This window comes from Protobothrops mucrosquamatus, unplaced genomic scaffold, assembly GCF_001527695.2.
Source record: "Protobothrops mucrosquamatus isolate PMUCROS unplaced genomic scaffold, P.Mucros_1.0 scaffold_234, whole genome shotgun sequence".
Taxonomy (NCBI): domain Eukaryota; kingdom Metazoa; phylum Chordata; class Lepidosauria; order Squamata; family Viperidae; genus Protobothrops; species Protobothrops mucrosquamatus.
This window is the reverse complement of record NW_015386310.1, coordinates 84,610-105,964: the sequence shown is the minus strand read 5'-3', so window position 1 is coordinate 105,964 and position 21,355 is coordinate 84,610. Positions and strand designations below refer to the sequence as shown.

Here is a 21,355-nt window from a genome sequence, read left to right as displayed (position 1 = left end):
TTAATAATATATATACGTATATATATAAAGAAAATACTATAATTGCCAGTACGTATGTGTCATGTATGTATGTGTTGTGTGTGTGTGTGTGTGTGTGTGTTATCATGCTGGTAAAATGTAAATAAGCATATGTTTGTTGTAAAGAATAGAAGTCAGTTCCCCTTCTAGTGCCAAAGCATTCTTTTGAAAGATGTGCAATTTAAATAATTAAAGTTTCAGTATGAGTTAACAACATAAAAGGATTTTATTTCAAAATAAAAATAAAAAGAACTTTCTTACATTCTTGTCATTCTCATGCCAGCATTTGGGCATCAAAACTTGGGGGGGGGAAACACAATTAGGTAAGCAAAAGAAAGGTTCAGGAAACGGTTGGCTGAAAGATGATACAACTATTAGAAAAAAAAAATGCAGGAGATTATGAATGGTCAAAATTGGAGGGCTGAAAGAGAGAGGATTACAATCTTACTTTCTAAAACTGTCAAAGGCATCCAGGTGCACAGGTGGGGGAGGAGAATATGCTTAGGCCTAAGTGATTTTGAAAAGGAGGATGGAAAAATTAACCCCTTTGCTGCCCTCATTAAAGCAGAGCTGCCTCTGCCTTACTGGGATTCCAGAAGTATCTGCAGAGATGGGGAGGGGAGCATTATAGCAGAGTCATCATCCAATTAAATGCCTCTGGCAACAGGTTGAAAGAAGGATCAAACTTCGTGTAGGGTGCATTTCTAGGCTCAGTCATCCCATTCATCATCATCATCTTCATCGCCATTGTCTTCACCTTCATCTATGAAAATACAGTAGAACAGAAAAATACAATAGAACAGGAACCCAAAGCTGTATAGCATTTCAAGAATGTCAGCACAACAGCTTCTCAGAAGTATATGTGGATGTGCGTAAACAGATTTCCCTCTCCAACACTCATTTCAGTTGTCTTGATCCCTATGTCTTTTGATCCAACACCAGGGTAACGCAGCCTGACTTGAAGTTGAACTTCCCACAAAATGGCCCTGGATCTTCCTCAGAGCTTTGCTTTGTTTTTACAGTCCAAATAATCACAAAGCTCTGAACTTTTGGAACCTTGAGAAATTATATGTAAGTGTATAAGCCTGAAAGAAAGAAATATCATATGGATGTATACAAGACTCACCTGAAGAGTGAATGACTTTGCTCCTCTTTTGCATCACATGCATAAGAGCCCCTACCAGGCCTTCAGGACTCTGCATGGAAGGTGGAGAGTCCACAACATCGGGTGTCTAAAATGCAGGAAAAATACATACATATATTTATGTGTTTATTTATATATGTATTTATTTATTACTTTTGTCCTGTGTTTATTATTGTTTACAAATAGCTCAAGGCAGTGAACGTAACTAATATTCCTTCCTCCTATTTTCCCCGCAAGTACCACTCAGGTGAGTTGAGCTGAGAGGGAGTACCGTAATTGGTCCAATGTCTCCCAATGACTTAATAATGATATTAAATAGGGCTTCCTATACTGAAGCTCTCTAGAACCCTTACTAAGAATTTCCAGTTCTTTGTGTGGTTATTGAAAACTGAACTAGTATAAATTGATATTACATAAATGGATATAAGTGCTAATCTCATTATTTTTAAAGCATCTTTCTCGGGAATATGCTAAACTTGTGTCAACTCAGATTGCAAACAATAGAGAAAGTATCATAATTAAATACAATTCCATATATAAATATTCCCTCTATCTAGAACTCTAGATATTAGGTGAAGAAGATTAGACCATTTTTCCTTTGATTTGCTAATTTCCCAAAGATATACAACAATCAACTTTTAGATATACTTTTAATGCTGATTTTAGTTTTGGTTTAGTTTTATTGCATTTATGTTATTGTTTTCTATTCTGAAATTTTACCTTGTTTATAAGCTGCCTGGAGAGTCAAAATAACTAGAAAACTGTGCTATAAATTAATATAATAATAAAAGTAATAAATGAATATAATTTAAAACAAGGTCATCTCACCTTGTTGAGCTGTATTCCTTGGCGTATCTGGTCCAGCAGTGCACCACGCCCTGAAGAGATAGCAGGCGGCTGGGTCCCCAGTGATCCAAGCCCTCCAGAAGGAGGAGGAGGGGGGCATGGTGCAGAACCCTGGAATGAAGGAGGGGGTGGTGGAGGGGGTGGTGGTGGAGGTGGGCCTGATGCTAATGGGGGTGGTGGAGGAGGATGTGATCCAGAACGTGAAGTGGGTAGAGGTGGTCCCCCCTGGGGGCAGGGAGGTCGCCTAGAAGATTGTGGTGGGGAGGGGACATCTCCCCTATTTGATATCATAGGAGCACCTGGGAGAGGTGGTAAAGGACCACTTCGGCCTTGCCCACTAGTTGGGGGATGAGGGCTCGCACGATGTGGGGGTGGGGGTGGGGGATGACTTGGACCTGAAAAAAAAAATGAATATTCAAATTCATGATACTGGAGTGCTAAATCACACAATAATCAGAAAAAAACAACAAATGTTCTGTATAAAGACAAAATGGTTTTACCATGTCTACATTGGGTACAAACATCATCAGATGCATAATAAGCTTTCTTAAGATCATTCCAGACAAATAAGAAAATGATAAATTCCAAATGCCAAAGAAATATAAAAAAGTACAGATTGTGACCATTCTATATAAATATTTCCACACTGTTCTAAGAAATCTGCATGGTTGTACCCGTGTGGACATCAACATCAATCTCAAAAGCATTTTACCTTTAACTACCATTCACAGCTGACTATGCTAGGTGGATGATTGGTCTGACTCTATAAAGTGAATTCAAATATAAATATTAATTTAAAATAACATGCATAAACATGTATAAAATATCATTTATAAAGAATGTGGTTCTGTTTCACATACTGTGACTATTTTTAATTATGAGAGCTGGCCAGATTAAGAGATGGGTGGCTATATAAATTGAAAAAAATAAATAAATTGCTCTCTAAAGTATCCCAAGATTCCTTTTTATTTTTACTATAGAGATTAATATAATTACTCCTTTTATCAATCAGTCCATCCAAACCCAGACCATTTACTCAGATATGCACATCTTTCAGTAGGTGGCATTACTGATAAATGCCAGGGTATGAAACCACTGATTGGTTCAAATCAAGTAAAAAAGGGGACCAAAGTCACCTGTGAATCAGATATATTTTTCTGCTCCAGCAACTCACCTTGTCGTCTCAGTTCTTCCTTGACAGCTTCCAACCCTCCTTGACCTTCAATGAAATCATAGATAATCTTTGAAGTCTTAGCATCAGTCAACTGAGCATCGCTGATTCCCGCCTTAGAAAAGAATGTCTTCAAATCAGGGTCCAAATCGTTCAACTGAAATAAAAAATATGTCAACATGTATTCATGAGGATGATAGTTTAACAACAGCCTTTTTAAGCTAGTAAAAATGATCCAGGACAAGTATATATTATATGATAATTCTTAACATGGAATTACATGGAGAGAAGGGATAAGGAAATCCCAGTCCAAACAGGAGCCCCAATTATTATCTCAAACCCTCGTAACCAAATGGTCCTAAAGCCTGAGCCATATTTAGCACATAAATAATACAACATACATACAAATATACATATATACATACATACATACTTACATACATACATACATACATACATACATACATACATACATACATACATACATACGATGGATGGTAGTAAAAATGGTGGTTTTAATCTTTACTTTGACTCTTAGTTGGCAACATCGCCTCACCCTATATATCACCACTCCCAATATATATACACACACATTGCTATGCAGAGTTCCTGATAGTTGTTTTTTTCAGGGGGCAGGGGCAGGTGAAAGATAACTCCTGCAAGGAAAATAATAAATGGCTCATAGAAGGGGAAAGACAACATGGAAGGTAGCTGAGGGAAGAAAGGAATGAATTGTTTCCCTTCTTTCTTCCATTATTCCACCTTTTGTTCCAGCATCCAAATGAGGCCAAAGAAATGAAGAGCACAAGCTGTACTAAAGACTACTTAACAGACTACTTAAGACCCAGGGAAATTCCTTAGTATTAAAGAAACCTCTGGTTCACACTTGCCCTACTGAACTGAGTATTAAGGAGAGCAGTTCCTCCTGTTAAGTTGTAAGCCAGTTTTACTTTGTCTTCTTTTTCGCAGCAGTCTATCATGGCTGCACAGCAATTGGATCCAGTGAAACTTTAAAATTGGATGTACATGCAAAAACTAAGAGAGAGTGCTTCATGACTGCCACTCATGCATGGGGTAAATGGGCAACTCACACATAAAACAATGGAATTGGGCTGCAATAACTCAAACGTTTAATCTCACATCCAAGAACCCTCAGAAAACTACCGTATATCCTTTCAAATTGAATTGCCAAGGCTACGTACATCAAATCCACTGCTGGGATCCCATCCAATGTGCTGGATGTGCCTGAAAAGGAATCATAGAAGACATCCAGTTAGGTGAAGACCATCAACCTTGTTCCATCACAGAGCTGGATTTGACTGATGTCATGGCCAGTGGAATGATTGGCAGAAAAGATACACTTAGTTGGCCATCTAAACTTGGAAACAGAGAGAAATGCAGAGTTTTTAGGTGCTCCATGCTCAGTGGGAATGGGGCAGCTGGCTCTTTGTCAATCTGGAACCCTACCAAAGAGACTGAGGAATCTACATAGCTCTAGAAGGACTCACTTAAATCCACAAGGAGCACCAATGTCAGCCTTAGAAATCTTCTTTTTGCCCTTCTTCTTATCTACCGCAGTTGGGACTGGGAGACCACGATAGCGGGAAAAAGTGATGTCAGGATTCTGTATATCAACAGTTGCCAGAGACATTGGAGAGGAAGGGGAATTTGGCTGTGAGCAAGGTCCTTTGGGAAACACAAGACAAGGATGAGAGAACAATCAGCTTTCTTGCAACTACCATCACAACATCTGACAACTCACTAAAATCTTTCCTTCCTCCCTCCCTCCCTCCCTCCCTCCCTCCCTCCTCAACCAGACTATGTTATTGGTTGTGAAATTTAAGCAAATCTAGGAGCTCTTATGGGGAAACAGTTTTAAGGGGAAAATGTATCTCACACATTTTTGTAACCATTAGCATTCAGAACATGCTGAACCCTCAGCTTCTTCACTCATCATCGTTATTCCTAAGGGTGTTGGAAGTCCAATAATATCTGGAGATTCTTGGGTTGCCTACGCCTGTTGTACCTCTTTGGATATTTTCAAACAAAGTGCGAAAAACCTCTTTTACTAGAAATATTTTAAATGACTGTTTTTCCTAGTGTATACTTGCAGTTTGTTACATATCTACATCAATTTTTCTTCCAGCTGTGCTAAATTCATAGTCCCAATACATTTAAGAACAATTTAAAGAAAGCTGTTTCATGTTTTTGTGCTCTGTAGATATACACTCTAAGATAAAAAGCATATGTGCCCTCAGAAGTCTGCAACCCAACTTTTACCAGAATGCTTACCATTCATATCAACTCCAGAAAGTGGGGGCCGTGAGAAAGTTGCTTTTCTATCTAATAAAAGCAAAAAGACTGATGGTCAGTAAATAGTTCAGTGTCAAATGTTCCCGGCCAATTTTTTGCATTGAAATGGTCTTTTCTAAAACTGGACTGGCTGAGAACTTCTCATAACCAGCAATGCTGTCCGTGTGCTCCAAATCAATCTTTCTAGGATTCCACTGTCTTTACAGCAATAATTTTCCACTCTCTCTGCCAATGAGAGCAAACGCAGAGTAAGTACAACTTACAGCTAAACTGTTATTATCAGAAATTCTGCCCAGCCATCCTACTGACATTAACGGCTACTCCACGCTCAGCATTTGTAGCGGATACACATCAGAAAGGAGCTTGATTGCGAAAAGCAAATAATGAACAGATTATGAGAAAAATACAGGGGATACATACCGCCGTTCACTGGAGGGGGTGGCGGGGGCAATTGTCTGTTATCTGTAAAGCAGAAAAGAAAATATATAGAACATTAACAGTAAAATGTTTCACGCTCTTTCTCTCAACTTTCAAGAATGATTTGGCTGTCTGAATACAGTAGTACAGGGTTTGTTCCATTTAGTTTGGGCACAGTTGGATTTCCTTGAAGAAAACCAGGAGAATTTTGTCACAAGTTATTATCAAGATCCTTGCTGAAACCTGCCTAAGAGCCTGGAATTCCGAGACAATATAAACAGTGGTGGGATTCAAATATGTGAACAACCGGTTCTCTGTGTGGATGCCACTTCCGGAAGTCCATTCTGGGCCTGGGCAACAAAAAATTAGCTACCGGTTCTGCCGAACTGGTGCGAACTGACTGAATCCCACCACTGAATATAAATATGTTTTCAGTCCTGGAAAGTTGGAAACATTTTTAGACTGAGTGAGGCTTTCACACCATCTAGCTCAGTGACATCCACAGCAATTAGACTATGCATTTCAAGCATTTCAGGCAATCGCTATCACAGCAAGAGGAACCTGAGACTTGCAGGGTGAAAAGTTCCCAACAGCATTAGTAAGGAGCTCCATTCATTTCTTGTCCAGGTTGGAAGTCAGGCTCTACTCCCTCATCCCACGCCCACCCCTAAATAAGGTAATCAGCGAAAGAGGACAATGATCTTAAATTTGCCAAGAATATCAACAACGGAGGCAGATGAGGAGTGTTTTCTTCCTTCTTAATCTGAATGATTTGGATGATCTGAAGGTTAAGAAGAAATCACTTTAGCATTAAATACGGTATGAATCCTAACATTACAAAACCACCATGTGGGGTAAAGAATCCAAGTGTGTATTTTTCTGGAGGCAAAACAAGTATATTTCTGTAGAGATATTAGCCTAAATTTCAGAATTATTCTGCAGAAAGCAGTTTGGGGCTCTGAACAGCCTGCAATACATTTGCATTCCCAATAAAGGGAAGCATTTTCTTTACTGTAATTTCTTTCCATTTTCCCTTTTTAAAAAATGCATTTGGAATTTTGCAGGACCAAAAGCAGCTAAGCTTTCACTTTTTTTAAAGGAGTAGTATTTAATGATCAATTTCCCTTCTGTAAATTCTAGGGTCTCAAAAGACCCATACCCAGAGTAATATTTCTCCAGAAACACAACTCCTCACTTGCATTAATTTCTAAGGTGCGACTGGGTCTCTCACCAAAATAATCTTTCGAACAGGACAAATATTGCCTGAAGAAATGGGATTCAGACAAAAAGCATCCCCTGGAGCTACATCTCCTGGTAGGGACCTTCCACCTACCCCTCTGGTTCCTCTTCTGAATCTTCTCTTCCACCATTTGTTGAAAAGATTGTGCCTCTTGTTCATCAGCAAAGTTTAGTCCCACACTGCACTCCTGCAAGCATATGCAGCACAACATTTGTGTGATAAGGCATCGAACCCAATCACAGTTCTACAAATCCTCCCTGAGAGATTTCTAGATAGGGATTTAGATATACATTTTTAAACAAATATGGGGGGGGGAAACTTTCCATTTAAAGCAAGCATTAGAAAGATTTAAATTTAAAACAGCTGTAGAGATCTATCTTCTTTTTGCTAAGAAGCTAGTCTTTCAACATTGGAAAGACAAATTCATGGCCGTGGATTATTCAGTGGATCAAAGACCTGACGTTATAAGCGAGTTGCTCCTAGATGTGGATTATGTCTGGACAATTACAATGAAATGTGGTAAGCTTTTATTGAAACTGTTAGCTAATATTTCATTCACACAAGCATTCTTCCTAGAGGAAGAAAAAACCCTTATGTTTAATTATTGTTGCTGTAGTTCGTTGCTTTCTTTTTGTCTTCTCTTCTTTGTTCTGTTTTAGCCAATCTATAAAGTTTTAACAAAATACCCTACACAGACAACATCTTTTTAAAGTATTGCCTTTGGGACTGCAAAGACAGACTTTGTTTTCTAAAAGCATGGATGCTTCTCTTCTAGATTTTTCTCTTCCGCAGAGTCCTATGTCAGCCTGACCACATATGTCCATAGTGATTCACCCACCCATACTCAAGTACTCACATCTCCTAAAAAAGTGTGGAAAAAGGTTGCGGGAGCAACATAAACCATCTGGTTGTACAACTCTTGCTCCCAGGTCATCTTCTGCTGCTGCATCAAAACAAAATAATAGGCAAAGATGCTTATTAATTCACAGACTGTTTCCCCCCACTTAAGACAATGTCAAAAAGATGAAGTATCCTTCACGTCAATTTAAACTCCAGGTCACAACCAAAATGGATTCAACCTTTAAGTTTTTTTAGCAATAGAATGGAAGTGGTTTGTCATGTCTTTTCACTAGGATTTTTTTTTCTCCCATCCCATGTAGGCTACAGTTCTGGAATTCCCTGGTGACTTCCCATTTATGTATAACCACTGCTGAGTACAAATATTTTAAATCTGGATGTATTTGTGTGAGAAGTTAGTGAAAGCAGGCATAATTTGCAAGCAAAGAATTATGTTTCTGTATTTCCATACTTCTGAATGTGAAATAAGACCTAAGGAGGGTAATTCTATTTGGCCTTCAGATGTTTAGAGGGGGAATAAATAATAGATAAGCAGAACTCAATTCCTTTGTCTCCCCATTTAGTGGCCTGCATCTGGAAGAATGGTTCTTGCAGCCCAGCTCTGATGTCTGAATGATGCTGTTGGGAATGGTGCTTGATGCTTTCAATTTCAACACTATGTAGAAATGGGGATGAATCAGATCTCCTTACCCAAATACATATTTTGATGTACAAATAAATACATCTGATATATGAACAGTAAGCCAGATGCATGGTTTTTGTGGATGTTACAGTATTCACCAGGCTTTCTCCACAAGTTGCTCCCCAAAAGAGATGCTCATAATTAACATTTAAAATTGCTTTGTAATTCATGAGGTTTCAGCATTCTCAGGCAAGACCCTGAGGTTTGCAAAATTTCGGTGATATGATCTTATTGAATCTAGAATAGAATAGAGCTGGAAGGGACCATGGAGGTCTTCTAGTCCAACTCCCTGCTCAAGCAGGAGAACCTATACCATTTCAGACAAGGGACTGTCTAGTCTCTTAAAAATCTCCAGTGATGGAGCACCCATGATTTTTGAGGGCAAGGTGTTCCACTGGTTAATTGTCCTCACTGTTAGGAAGTTTCTCCTTAATTCCAGGTTGCTTCTCTCTTTGATCAGTTTCCAACCATTATTTCTTGTCCTGCCTTCTGGTGCTTTGGAGAATAATTTGACCCCCTCTTTTTTGTGGCAGCCCCTCAAATACTGGAATATTGCTATCATGTCACCTCTATTTCTTCTTTTCTTTAGACTAGCCAAACCCAAGTCCTGCAGCTGTTCTTCATATGTTTACAAAAGATTTGATAATATGAGAGTAGTACTGTGTGTTTAAATCAGACACAGGTCTAGATCAAGATGTTTGTGAAAGGATGTTTGGTTCAAATCTCTTAAGAGAATGAGTCAAAGGAACTGGGAGCAGTTGTTTTATTTTTGCCCCATAGACAATAATTGTCCAGAAGGCATAGTAGACATCAGGGACATAGATTAGATTATCTCGGTCTTCCCTATTATGGAGAGATGTATTGTATTATATTATATTGCATTGCATTGTATTGTACTAATTATTTCTAACTGCATTCCTATATACATTCATTAGCACATAGAATTAGTTATTCAACCAGGTGTTCTCTTTTATTTGGGCATTCCCAGAACAATTTGTCAAATGGCAAGCTGAATAAAATGCACCAGCCAAGTATGATGGCTTGTCAAGAAGTTGTTTTTGCTTCCTGCGCAGATTGGCAGAGGAAAGTGCATTCGGTTGCCTGACTTAGAAACATCAGATTGTTTCAATCACTTTCTAATAAACCCTATTACTTAATTCAGTGTAAATCTGAGTACTAGCAGAAAATAGCAAGAAAACAATGCAAATTAAAGCATGGCTTTTAGTTTTCTCCTGTCTGAACAAGAATATGCTGGTTGAGAATTCTAGTAATAAAATATCCAGAAAATAGATGTTGGGTAACATCATTTCAATGAATGAACAATAGATATGTACCTATGGTCAGAATGAGATGCAGGGAAGTATCACAATGGAGTAAAACATTGATACCTTAAGATCATACAAGCGGATGAAGTAAGAACGTTTAGAGACATCCTTTACGAAACACAGCACTCCAGAACTTTGCTTGGACCAGTTTCTGCTGCTCTGAGGCAAAGCCAGAAAGAGTTGGGCCACTGTTGTGACCATGGTCTATCAGAAGAGGGAAAGTTACAAATTAATCATCCAATTCGATCAAAGATGACATACACCTGGGGAATTGGTCTTTTCAAGCAGATATAACTGGGAATGGGGAAAATGGGAAAGCATTATCCAGTCACAAATGTGATGAATTTCACATCACAGAAACTGTAAAATCTACAGCAATATACATTACAAGGGAATAATGCATAGAGAAGTCTAGAAAAGTTCAGAAAATAATTGCTCTGTACCAATATTTCCTAACCTTGGCAACTTTAAGATATGTCTATTTCAACTCCGAGAATCCCCTAGCCAGCATGCTGAATGAGGAATGCTGGATGTTGAAATTGACGCATCTTAAAATTGCCAAGGATGAGAAAAATTGTTCTACATCAATGGCAAAATAAGAGGCACTGGTTGACTTGGATACAAAATCCAATTCATCACACACTAAGAGCCTTTTTTGCTTACAGCAGGGTACAGAATGAATGAATGAATGAATGAATGAATGAATGAATGAATGAATGAATGAATGAATGAATGAATGAATATGGTAAAAATAGTTTCTGGAGGTGAGTGGAATCATCCGAAATATTGTTTTGGAGGAATGCTTTTCTCTTCCAGTGCCCAATTCCCATTCTTTCCATTTTGCAATGTTTGGAGACACCCTCATTCTCCAAAAGCGCCTGTATGAGGATTAAGCAGCAAGCTTATATACCTGGAAATAAGCCAGACTGAACTAAACTAGGCATCTTTCAGAGCACTTTAGACAGAAAGTAACGCTACACATTATTTTAGGATCCAAGTTGTACTTTTTTATATATTTTGGAATCAAACAATATTTTAGAATATTTTGGAAGCTAAAAGAAACAATGCTTTGAATCAGAAACTAAGCTAATAGAAAGATTTTGTTTTGATTTAAAATGTGAGCTGAACTGTTCTTATTCCTGGCTATGGTTTTTTTATCCTGGTTATGTGTGTGCGTGTGTATAATGCTGTTTATTTATTCCTTAATGTTGTTTAATGTTTTGATACCCGGTTCGGGTAGATCAATTATGAAGCTGGCAGAATAGGCAAATGAGAATTCTTAGCATACCCACAAAACTACAGTTCCCAAAATACATTACGAGGACCTTACAGCAATTAAACTGATATTGTCATGCAGTCATGAGGCCTGATGTAGTAAATAATTCAAAGTAAAGGAAATATTATTTGACAACTTCATCCAAGACCAAGGATAGTTCCTCTTCTGTTGTCTGGCCCATTGTTTTGAACTAGGCTTCTTTTCAGCAAGAAAAGGGGCGGGGGGGGTTATGACTTCACCCCCCCACCTGAGGACTGGCAGTGTGTCATTAACTAGCCAGAGCTTTTAGCTAGGCCTTTTGAGGAAGTGGTTTTCTGTCCCCACTTCCTGCCTTGAGACGGCATGTGTCTCTTAACACATCAAGCTGTTGTTTTCAGCATTAAAAAAAAAAACCCCACTTGCTTCTGCATGGAAGTTGGGGGAGATTTAAAAAGCAAAGAGAAAATTTCCCAATGGTTCCCACAGTCTATATCAAAAGTGTTGTCAGCTAATTCGATCAAGTCAATTGTTATTTCTACTGACTGCGAGACCATAAAGCAAATGTTCAGACTGATTAATACACTAAAATATGTAATGAGCAGGAATTGACTCTTAGGAGACATACTTACTGGAATTCTGTAAATGCCACGGGGGCCATAAGGCAAATCTCTCTCTACACTAAGCCAACCCAATCCAATCTCTTCTATATTTCTCAACTTCGAATTATTAATGATGCTACTAATCCTGCTAATTTTCTAGCACGTTCTCATTTATCCATTGAGCAACTTTCTAGGGGGAAGATCATGCTGAAAATCAGACACTGGCTCAGCTGTAGGCTCTCTTCCTTCCAAATTATTTTTCATCCTAATTCATCAATGACATTCCAACATATAATCACCCAGTTTCCCAGAGACAAGCTCCTCTCTCTCTCTCCCATTCATGGAATACTCTACATTCTGCCGTGGACTTTCCTTCCTTGAATAATAACAAGAATTACCGTGCATTTTCTGCCCAAAAGATCGAACACTTGCTGGTTTTCAAGTTCCTCAAGGAGGCAAGAAGACACATTTTCCTGCTGTCCTCGGCCTCCAGGTTTGGTTCTTCGGCTCATCTCAGCCCTGTCAGGTTGTAAAGGCTCTCACAAAGCGAACTTCCGTATTGTAAAGCCTTCTTTGAACAGGAAGCTAACAAACCACCAGGCTCATCCAGAGATAGATGAGTTCTCTATCTTGCTTCAAAGGCCTGGCAACCCTGAAGGCTGAGAGAAACTGAAGTACAAAGAGAAACCAGAGCAGATTAGGTGGGTGAAGGAGTCTGAAAATGCCCATCCTTCTAAGAAACAGAAGCATTTGGTCCACAGAAATACCCACACTGTCCTTAAAAAGTACAGATTGCTCAGACACCAATTCTATAGTTTTTGAATGCAAAAAGTATTTTTGTCCCATAAATGGAATATACATGTTGCGATTTTTTTTCTGATTAGAATTTAATAGAGTAAAGAATTTGCTTTCAGGAAGTTCTACAATACTCCCACCTCCAAATAAGACTGTAAATTTGGTTTCAAAGTTTGCAGAACTGCTGCTAATCCATATTGGCAACCTTGGAATAGGTGAAAAAACACTCTGGTCTAGATTAGCAGCCCCCAACTTTTTGGACACCAGGGACCAGTTAGAGAGGTTTTTCTGTGGACTGGAGGAAGCATGGTTTTGTGTGTTGCCTGCATCTGGTGGATGGGGCTTTGCTTGTTTGCGTGGCCTGGTTTCTGGTATGCTGTGGACCAGTGCCAGTCCATAGACCGGGGGTTGGGGACCCCTGGTCTAGATTGCAAATATTTGCACATCTCGCAGAAGGCAGCAGAGGGAAAGTTCTGTTTTAGATCTTTGCTGACATCTGATAGTTATCTGGATATTTGTAGACAAGATCTGGTAGCCCTTAGCAAGATAGAAAAGGAAAAGCAAATAAAGAAAGTGAACAACCAATCACATAAAGAGCCTTACATCACCTAAGCTTGAAGCTCAAGAAGAGGATTTTCAGATTCATTTCTTTCACAATGAAATAAATATAACCATTGAAATTCTGTTCCTCAAGCCCAGATATCAGCCACACAGGATAATGGCTTGTAGGATTGTGCAGACAATTTCTCAAAAACAATGTTACAAGCAAGCATTCTGCATCCTCCTCATTCAGACCAAATAACAAACCTCCTGACTGGCGACGGGATTACAAGGCTGCCAGTGAGCACAGCACAGCCTTTCCAAACTAAGGGTCTGGCTTGAGACCCAGATGAAAGAATAAGAGGTCATCCAATATAATTTCAAGTACAGGGGATATCAATCAAGAATAGGCTGTACTGGTGCTTTCCAAATTTAACTTCCCTTCTCAATAATCCTTAATGAAGGGATTGGTTGGAGCTGTACTCCAAAACATATGGAAAACATCTGGCTGCCTTCCTCTTCTCAATGCTATAACCGCTGAGTTGCAAGGGTCCCAGTCTTCTGTAGTGGGGGAGGGTAGGTTATTTGAAAGATCAGCAGTGTGTTGCCCAATGCAACTCTCTGGCATGTCAATTATACCAAATTTCTGCCAAGGGGGAACATAGGGAGAGTGAAAGCATTCAGACTTTCAATGGTCCCAATTGGTTTGATCATGATGGCTTACTTTTTTTAAAAAAAGCACCTTAGTACAGGCAGTCCTAGACTTACAATGACAATTGAGCCCAACATTTCTGTTGCTAAGTGAAACATTTGTTAAGTGAGTTTTGCCCCTTTTTACGACCTTTCTTGCCACAGATGTTAAGTGAATCGCTGCAGTTGTTAAATTAGTAACACTGTTGTTATGTGAACCTGGCTTCCCCATTGACTTGGCTTTGTCAGATGGTTGCAAAAAGGGGATCGCATGATCCCGGGGTCATAAGTATGAGTCATTGCCAAGCGCCTGAATTTTGATCGCGTGACCATGGGGACGCTGCAACGGTCAGAAGTGTGAAAAATGGTCATAAGTTATTATTTTTTTTGCAGTGCCGTTGTATCTTTGAACGGTCACTAAATGAACTGTTGTAAGTCGAGGACCAGCTGTAAAGTCTCAGGCCGACACCAGAATCCCCAGTGGCTAATGTCACAATCATGCGATTGCATCAGGGGCGAAGGAGAATTGGCATTTCTGTAATTACTTTTTTTTTTTTTTTTACAGAAATGGAAATGACAGTGCTTCACCCTCTGGTCTTTTTGATTGGACACATTGCCTCTCACTCCAATGCTGGAGTCATAGTATAAAAATTGAAAAGGAGATGGGGGAATGCCCAGGAAGATGTATTACAAAAAAGCTGACCCATAGGGAACTACATGACAGGGAGTGCAATCCAGTATTTGATGATTAATGGCTATAAAGAAATCAAAGGTATTTTCCAGTTCTTAAGCTTTGCTTATTATTTTCCATTTAAGAAATACTGATACTGTATAGAACAGAATGCTTATGTCCAATTATTTTGCCAGAAATGTATAATCTATGTGTTTCGGGAAAGGTAATATTTTCTACTAATCAAAGCATGCAGCAGTTGTTTATAGCAGATATTCTGTGATATCTTATAATATCTTGTTCATATTATAGTAGAGAATTCACTGGTAAACCAGTAACTATTGCTAAGTAAAACATGTAAGACAGATTTTTTTCCCTTTTCTTCTTAATTTGTGTTTTTATTGTATTGTACTTTCCATTAAAAAAAAATAAGATAAAAGATTGTTTTCTTACAAAACTATTTTAATATATATTATTTATTTATATCCCACCCTTACTATTTTTATAAATCTCTGAAGGTGGCAAACATACCCAGTACTCTTTCCTATTTTCCCCACAACAACAACAATCCTGTGAGGTAGGTTGGACTGCATGAGACTGGCCCAAAGTCATCCAGCTAACTTTCATGCCTAAAGCAGGACTAGAACTCAGTCTCCTAGTTTTTAGCCGGGTGTCTTCACCACTAGACCAATGTGACCGCATAGTAACGTTAGCGAAAGAATTATGAAATCATATTCAGTTCCTCATACTTTGGGGGATGGGGAGTGGGTGAGGTCATAAAACTGTCCAGAAAAGTATAAACATATATTTTGTGAAATACATCCCTATGATTTCTCAATATTTATTTGAATTTAAGAGAAGATTGCTCTCAGGGGCAGACACTGCTGGAACTCCACTTCTCAATGTCTAATGATCATAGGGGAGCTTATTTTGTGGTTGAGAGAGATAAAATGCATGGAAAGGAAGAGTACATGCATGGTTGATTAAATGGTTGATTGCAAGGTGTATGAAAGAAGAAACCTCATTTATTTATTAATTGTCTTGATTTATTAACCGGCACACCCTCATATAACAGAATATTGGCAGTTGCGAAATGAGAATGCTTCCCTACTCTTTGTAGAAGCTTCAGAACCAAGACTTCTGGTATCACTACATTTCCTTTCTCGTCGTTTCTAGCCAAGCGGACATGCTTCCAAACAATTTTTTTTTTAACAATGCTTCTTGGAATCCATCTGCACATAAAGATGATGCTAGAAGTTGGTGCTATGTATCATGCAATCTCATCATCATCAATGAACATCAGCGTTTCAAAGGTGCTTTTTCAAAAAAGCAACTGGATTATGTTTTTTCGTTGAGGGAGACATTTCGCTTCTCATCCAAGAAGCTTCTTCAGTCCTGACTGGATGGTGGGGGAGGGGATGGGAGAATGGAAGGATTATATTCCCTTGTAATCTAGATTCCATGCATGTGCAGATGAAGCTTCTCTCGCTCACCTGCCACTTAGGTGGCCCAGTTCCCATTTGCGTAGCCTGGAGGTTGGGGACCCCTGATCAGCAAGAAAAAGAGGCAGGAATGAAAAGAGGTGGGCACATAACTGTCCACAGATCTAGTAGAATGATTCCAGACTTTCTCAGGAATTGGATGTTTTGTATATTGTAGGGAAGATGAAGATAAATCTTTCAGGAGAGCTTGGTGGAACCTGTCTGGGGACCTCACAACATTAGGATTGAATTTTTAGTTTAAAAATCATATGCCAATGTAGCAAATCTCCAAGCAAGGACATCAGGTAAAGTAGGACAGAAATACGGTTACAAAGATAAAATCAAGAAATAATTTCTGGAAAAATTATTTGGTCTCAGGACTCCTTTCTTTCTGTTCTCTAAAATAGCAACAATCCTAGTGACACAAAATGCCCTGAGTGATGTCACAACTAACAAAAGGAGACTTGTCAAACTAAATAATTAATGGCGCCAAAGATGGCTTTGTTGTTAATCACAACAAACCAAAAGGAAAGTATCAGTAAGATTTTATATATTTATTAAACTTAGGCACCATCCATCTCATTAAATTATATATGAAACGGAACAGTATAGTGGGGTGCAGGTGAAACAGTTCTTAAATATTTCACCAAGACTATAAGAAATGAGACCTGTGCTCAACTGGACAGTGATGCAGAATATGTAAAGAACACAAAATCGAGAAGATACAACTGAATCTGAGTCTCCCCTTCTTTTTTAAACATTTCTATACAGATATTCCTCATTTAGTGACTGCCTCATTTAACAATCATTCACAGCTATGATGATGATGAAAAAGCAACCAATCCTCGCATTTATGACATTTCCAGGTCTGTGAAGCAAAGGAAAACTGAAAGAAGATCATAAGCAGAACTGTGATTTCACAAACGACCATTTTGCTTAAGAATTGAGTTGCTGGTCCCATTATGGTTGCTAAACAAGGATTACTTATAGCAGGTATCTCAATAGAAAGGAATATGTTTTCACACATAAATGAGCATATGGGCGCATATAAAACCATCATGTCCAAGTCGGGTAAAGGAGTTTATTCTATATAATAAAAACAAATTGAATACATAGTACAAGGTCAACAGTTCTTTATTGAATACCAAAATTATACAAATACTGTGTCCTTACATCAAGTTCACATTTTGAATGTGTTCCCTCCTCCCTTAAAATCTGGATCCCATTACTACCCCAAGCAGAAAGCCAGCCCCATTTAATGAAAAAAACAAAGAAGTAAAAAAAGCTGAGGCCATCCAGATCCTAGTGGGGTAGAAGTGTTGCAGTGAGGTACATATTTATTTCATTTGGATAAGAAATTAAGGTGTGGATTTCCATGGGTCAGTAGAGAGCCAAAGGTATCAGGTTTCCAAGCCAGGGGCTCAAATGTGAATGCTGCTAACTAGATGCTTCACCTTGCATTCCCAATATTTTGAATTACAGTTGGGCTAGGAGGAAAAGGCTGCAGTTGCTAAGCCACCATTCTCCCACTGTAGCATCATCCAACCATTATTGTTGCCTAACAGGCCCTGCCTCACTGTAGTTTGGTGTTGCTATAAGCATACTTCAAGTCATTAGTGGGGACACAACCTCAGTTTCTCCTCAGATGCTTACAAGCATGCATCTAGTGCAGGCAGCTAGCTGCAAGAAAGGTTGAGATTCCTGCATCTCAATAGCTGCACTGAAGAGGGAGAGTCAGCAACAATCCTTTTCTAGCGAATTTCTCTTTTACATGCTATTAGGACCTGTTTTGCATCTGACCACCTTATAGTCAGCTTGTGAATTCAAAGTTAGTCAGCCAAGAAGAGCAAAAGGCTCAGGCATTTACCCGTTAAATAGGAGCAGCATGACAGTCAGTGGCATTGGTTTTGAAGAAGCACAGGTCAATTATGTTGTATGAAGTTGCTCCTTCTCAGAATCTGATAAACTATGAGCAGCAATAGGACAATCAGATTCAGCAAAGGACGTTGTCCTCCTTTATGCAAAACTTCAATTTGAGTGTTTCTGCATCCTATGCTGTGCAAATCACCTTCCACTTCAGAATTCTTCGACCCTCCTTTCCCCTGTGACATTGTGCTGGTTCTAAGGATGAAATTTGTTCCACAATTGGGAAGGATTAATTGAATACCACTCCATGTAACGAATCTGTTTAGAATTTCAAAGTTCAATGTATATTACCAGATATGTGGCAGAAGATAAAGATAGCAAACATGGGGCTTACTTTGTAATACACCATACAAATTACATAAACAGAGTACTCTGATCATGATCATAAGATTTGCATATTTTAGAAAGTACGATCTAAACAAAGTCTTATTATGACAATTTCCAATTCTAACAAGACAAGATGAATGATGCAACAGATTATTTTGGAAGGAAAAGGCTAGAGGTATTCCCTCTGGAATGACCCATAAAATAAAATAATATTGCTGAAATTCTTTGGATAATTATTATAATGTACCAGCAGGATTTCCAATGATTAGATCTCTTTTACAGGCTGTAAATGGTTTGAAGTTAACTTATGTACACTTTACAGATGGGGATGTGGAGGGAAAGCACTTTAAGAGGCTTACTACCTTGGAACAGTGCTGAGCATATGCATCTTTTGTAAAAAATACAAGCCACTTCCAATTTAATCTAAGTTTTCCATTTGTCAACTCTTAAAAGGCAGAGTACTCTGTGTACTGTCTAAGTATGTTGCAGCGCAAATAATGAATATTGTTCTGGACAATATGTACCACACTGCAGTATTTCTAAGGGTACTTCCTTTTCAAATTAGGTAGATTAATCCACAGATTTATTTATTTAGTGTATGGCAATCGGCAAAGAAAAACTATGAGGTGTGATTTATGTTGTTTGGAGGAAAATGCATAAATATTATCTAAAGGAACTAATATTCAATTAAGTCCTCCATAATCTCACCTTCTCAATGAAAAAAAAACTGAATCCCTAACAATTCTTTAAGTATAGATAAACAAGCAACAAATAGAAGCTAAAAAAATATTGAAGAATAAATGTACATAACGCAGAATTTATTACATAAACTAGAGATAGGGTGGTAAAAGAACCCTTCCATCCTCTTTCATTTTCAAAATCACACTGAGGTATTTGTGGTATGACAGAATCAAGATTAAGGGTCTTGTGCAGATGATAGATCAAATTTGTTTCCTGATTCGGACACTATGACCCTAGCCAAAGGTTCAGATTACAAGAGAATTTCTATAAAAAGAGGACAATTCCTTAGAGCTCTGACAGAGAAGCAAGCTCTCTTAGATCTAACCATCATTAGATGGTTTTATCAGAGATGTCATATAAGTGCATTTAAAAAGATAACCTTTAAGTGTGAGCAAGCAATTAGCACAATCGGGCATTGCTACAAGAAGTATTACCAATGCTTGATGAAATGTACACCTAAAATAAAGAATAATTTCTGACATTTCTGTATAAGGAAAAGCTAAATAGAGGGGGAACAAATGGCAGAAAGATGCCAAATAACTAGAAATTTTAAAAAAAAGATGAACAATAGAACAGAGGTTGTCTTTGTCAGGCTAGACTTACAGTTTTCCTACCAAAAAATTTAGTTCCCACCCATTCACTGTCAAGGGACATGTAAAATTGCAGTGAAAGGTCCATAATTCAGGGGATGTTTAATCTTCAGAATTATAGGACTAAGGATTCACATGAAAGTATCAACTTTCAACTTAAAAGCTTTTTTAACCCTTTCCCAAGTTTTGACTATGACACCTTTTAACAATGACACAAGAAGGTGAATTACATATAAGCGTCTCAAAATACAAAAATAAAGTGGCATGTTCTGCTGGAATAGCAGTATTTAGTTTTCTTAAACTATCTTTACATGTAAGTGCTATTGTGGTGGGAAGGAGAGGGAGAGGGAATATTTTTAAAAATTCTGAAAAGTGCAATTTAAAAGATTAATGTCAGTGACCATGAAGATGACAGGAAAGATATGTATACAGATTTATTCTGACTTGTTAAATTCCTTAATAGTTTCGTTGCACATAATAAAACTACACCTGTTTGGGCAGGTGAAAGGCGATCCATGATTAGCCAAACTGATCTACCATTGTCCTCTAACTTCCACTTCAGTATCTCTGAATTGAAAAAGGCAGTAATTACATAGGGGAAATACTGGAAGACAAAGATTTAAGACGTCATTGTAAGGATGCTGGGAAAAAATAAATCTGGTGTTGTCAGTTCCAAAGGGAAAAAATATCTAGGAATGCCTTGGTGGCTTGTATCACACTGGTCACTGAATTAATTTATTTTCTCAATTAATTCATTTTTCCATATATACTGAGCCCTAAACTAATTAGGTGGGTTTACTCAACATACTAAAATCACAAAAAGTTAGCCATGTGTAGCATTTTATGCAAATTCAGCTGTTAGATTTGTAATTGGCCTGGTTAAGTGTGTTGTGCAAATATAGTCTATGTTAGTACAGGTGGTCCTCAACTTACAACAGTCTGCTTAGTGACCGTTTGAAGTTACAGCAGTACTGAAAAAAGTGATTTATGACCATTTTTCACACTTATGACCGTTGCAGCATCCCCATGCTCACGTGATTAACATTCGGACGCTCGACAACTAACATTTATGAAGGTTGCAGTGTCCCGGGGTCATGGGATCACCTTTTGAAACTTTCTGACAAGCAAAGTCAATGGGGAAACCAGATTCACTTAACAACTGTGTTACTAATTTGACAACTGCAGTGATTCACTTAACAACCATGGCAAGAAAGGTCGTAAAATAGGACAAAAGTCACTTAAACACATTTCTCACTTAGCAACATAACTTTTGGGCTCAGTTGTGGTCATAAGTTGAGGACTATCTGTATTTTTTTCCTAGTGTGTTTGCAACAACTGTCAGTCAAGGCTCTTATCGTTTTGCATATCAGCACCACTTGAAATTAACTCAGCCATAAGAGCAGATTCCGTTACTTCAGAACTTTCAAATAGGAAGTGATGGAATCCTAAACTCAGATGCAGCACTTAGAAATTTAATCCCTGGGGCCCAGGGACATGCACCAAAGGGAAATCACCAGGTGGTGTTGTAGTGTATGTAGAATTTACTTTTCTGGATAGCCTCAGAAAAAAAAACTAGCATCATTCAGAGACAGGAGACAGCAAACAACATTCTCCCACAATTTGAGGGAATTGCATTCCCCTCCCACTAGCAGGGAGCCCTTGAATCTCCTGCTGTACCTACGTGATCCATTCTGCTCTGCCTCCTTAGATGGGAGAAGATTTCCAGA

The 21,355-nt window shown here is 38.4% G+C and overlaps 1 protein-coding gene across 1 annotated transcript; it reads right to left on the bottom strand.

The window, feature by feature from the left end:
* Positions 1-405: 405 nt before the first annotated feature.
* On the bottom strand, positions 406-12,380 carry WAS (WASP actin nucleation promoting factor). Its single transcript, XM_029286919.1, has 12 exons — positions 12,267-12,380; positions 10,078-10,218; positions 8,006-8,092; positions 7,243-7,336; positions 5,900-5,954; positions 4,968-4,997; positions 4,688-4,846; positions 4,382-4,424; positions 3,183-3,336; positions 1,991-2,403; positions 1,145-1,250; positions 406-781 (listed from the first exon to the last, which is right to left on the bottom strand). The coding sequence occupies exons 1-12, from the start codon at positions 12,378-12,380 to the stop codon at positions 729-731; spliced, it is 1,449 nt and encodes a 482-aa protein (XP_029142752.1). The 3' UTR covers positions 406-728.
* Between the last annotated feature and the right edge of the window lie 8,975 nt (positions 12,381-21,355).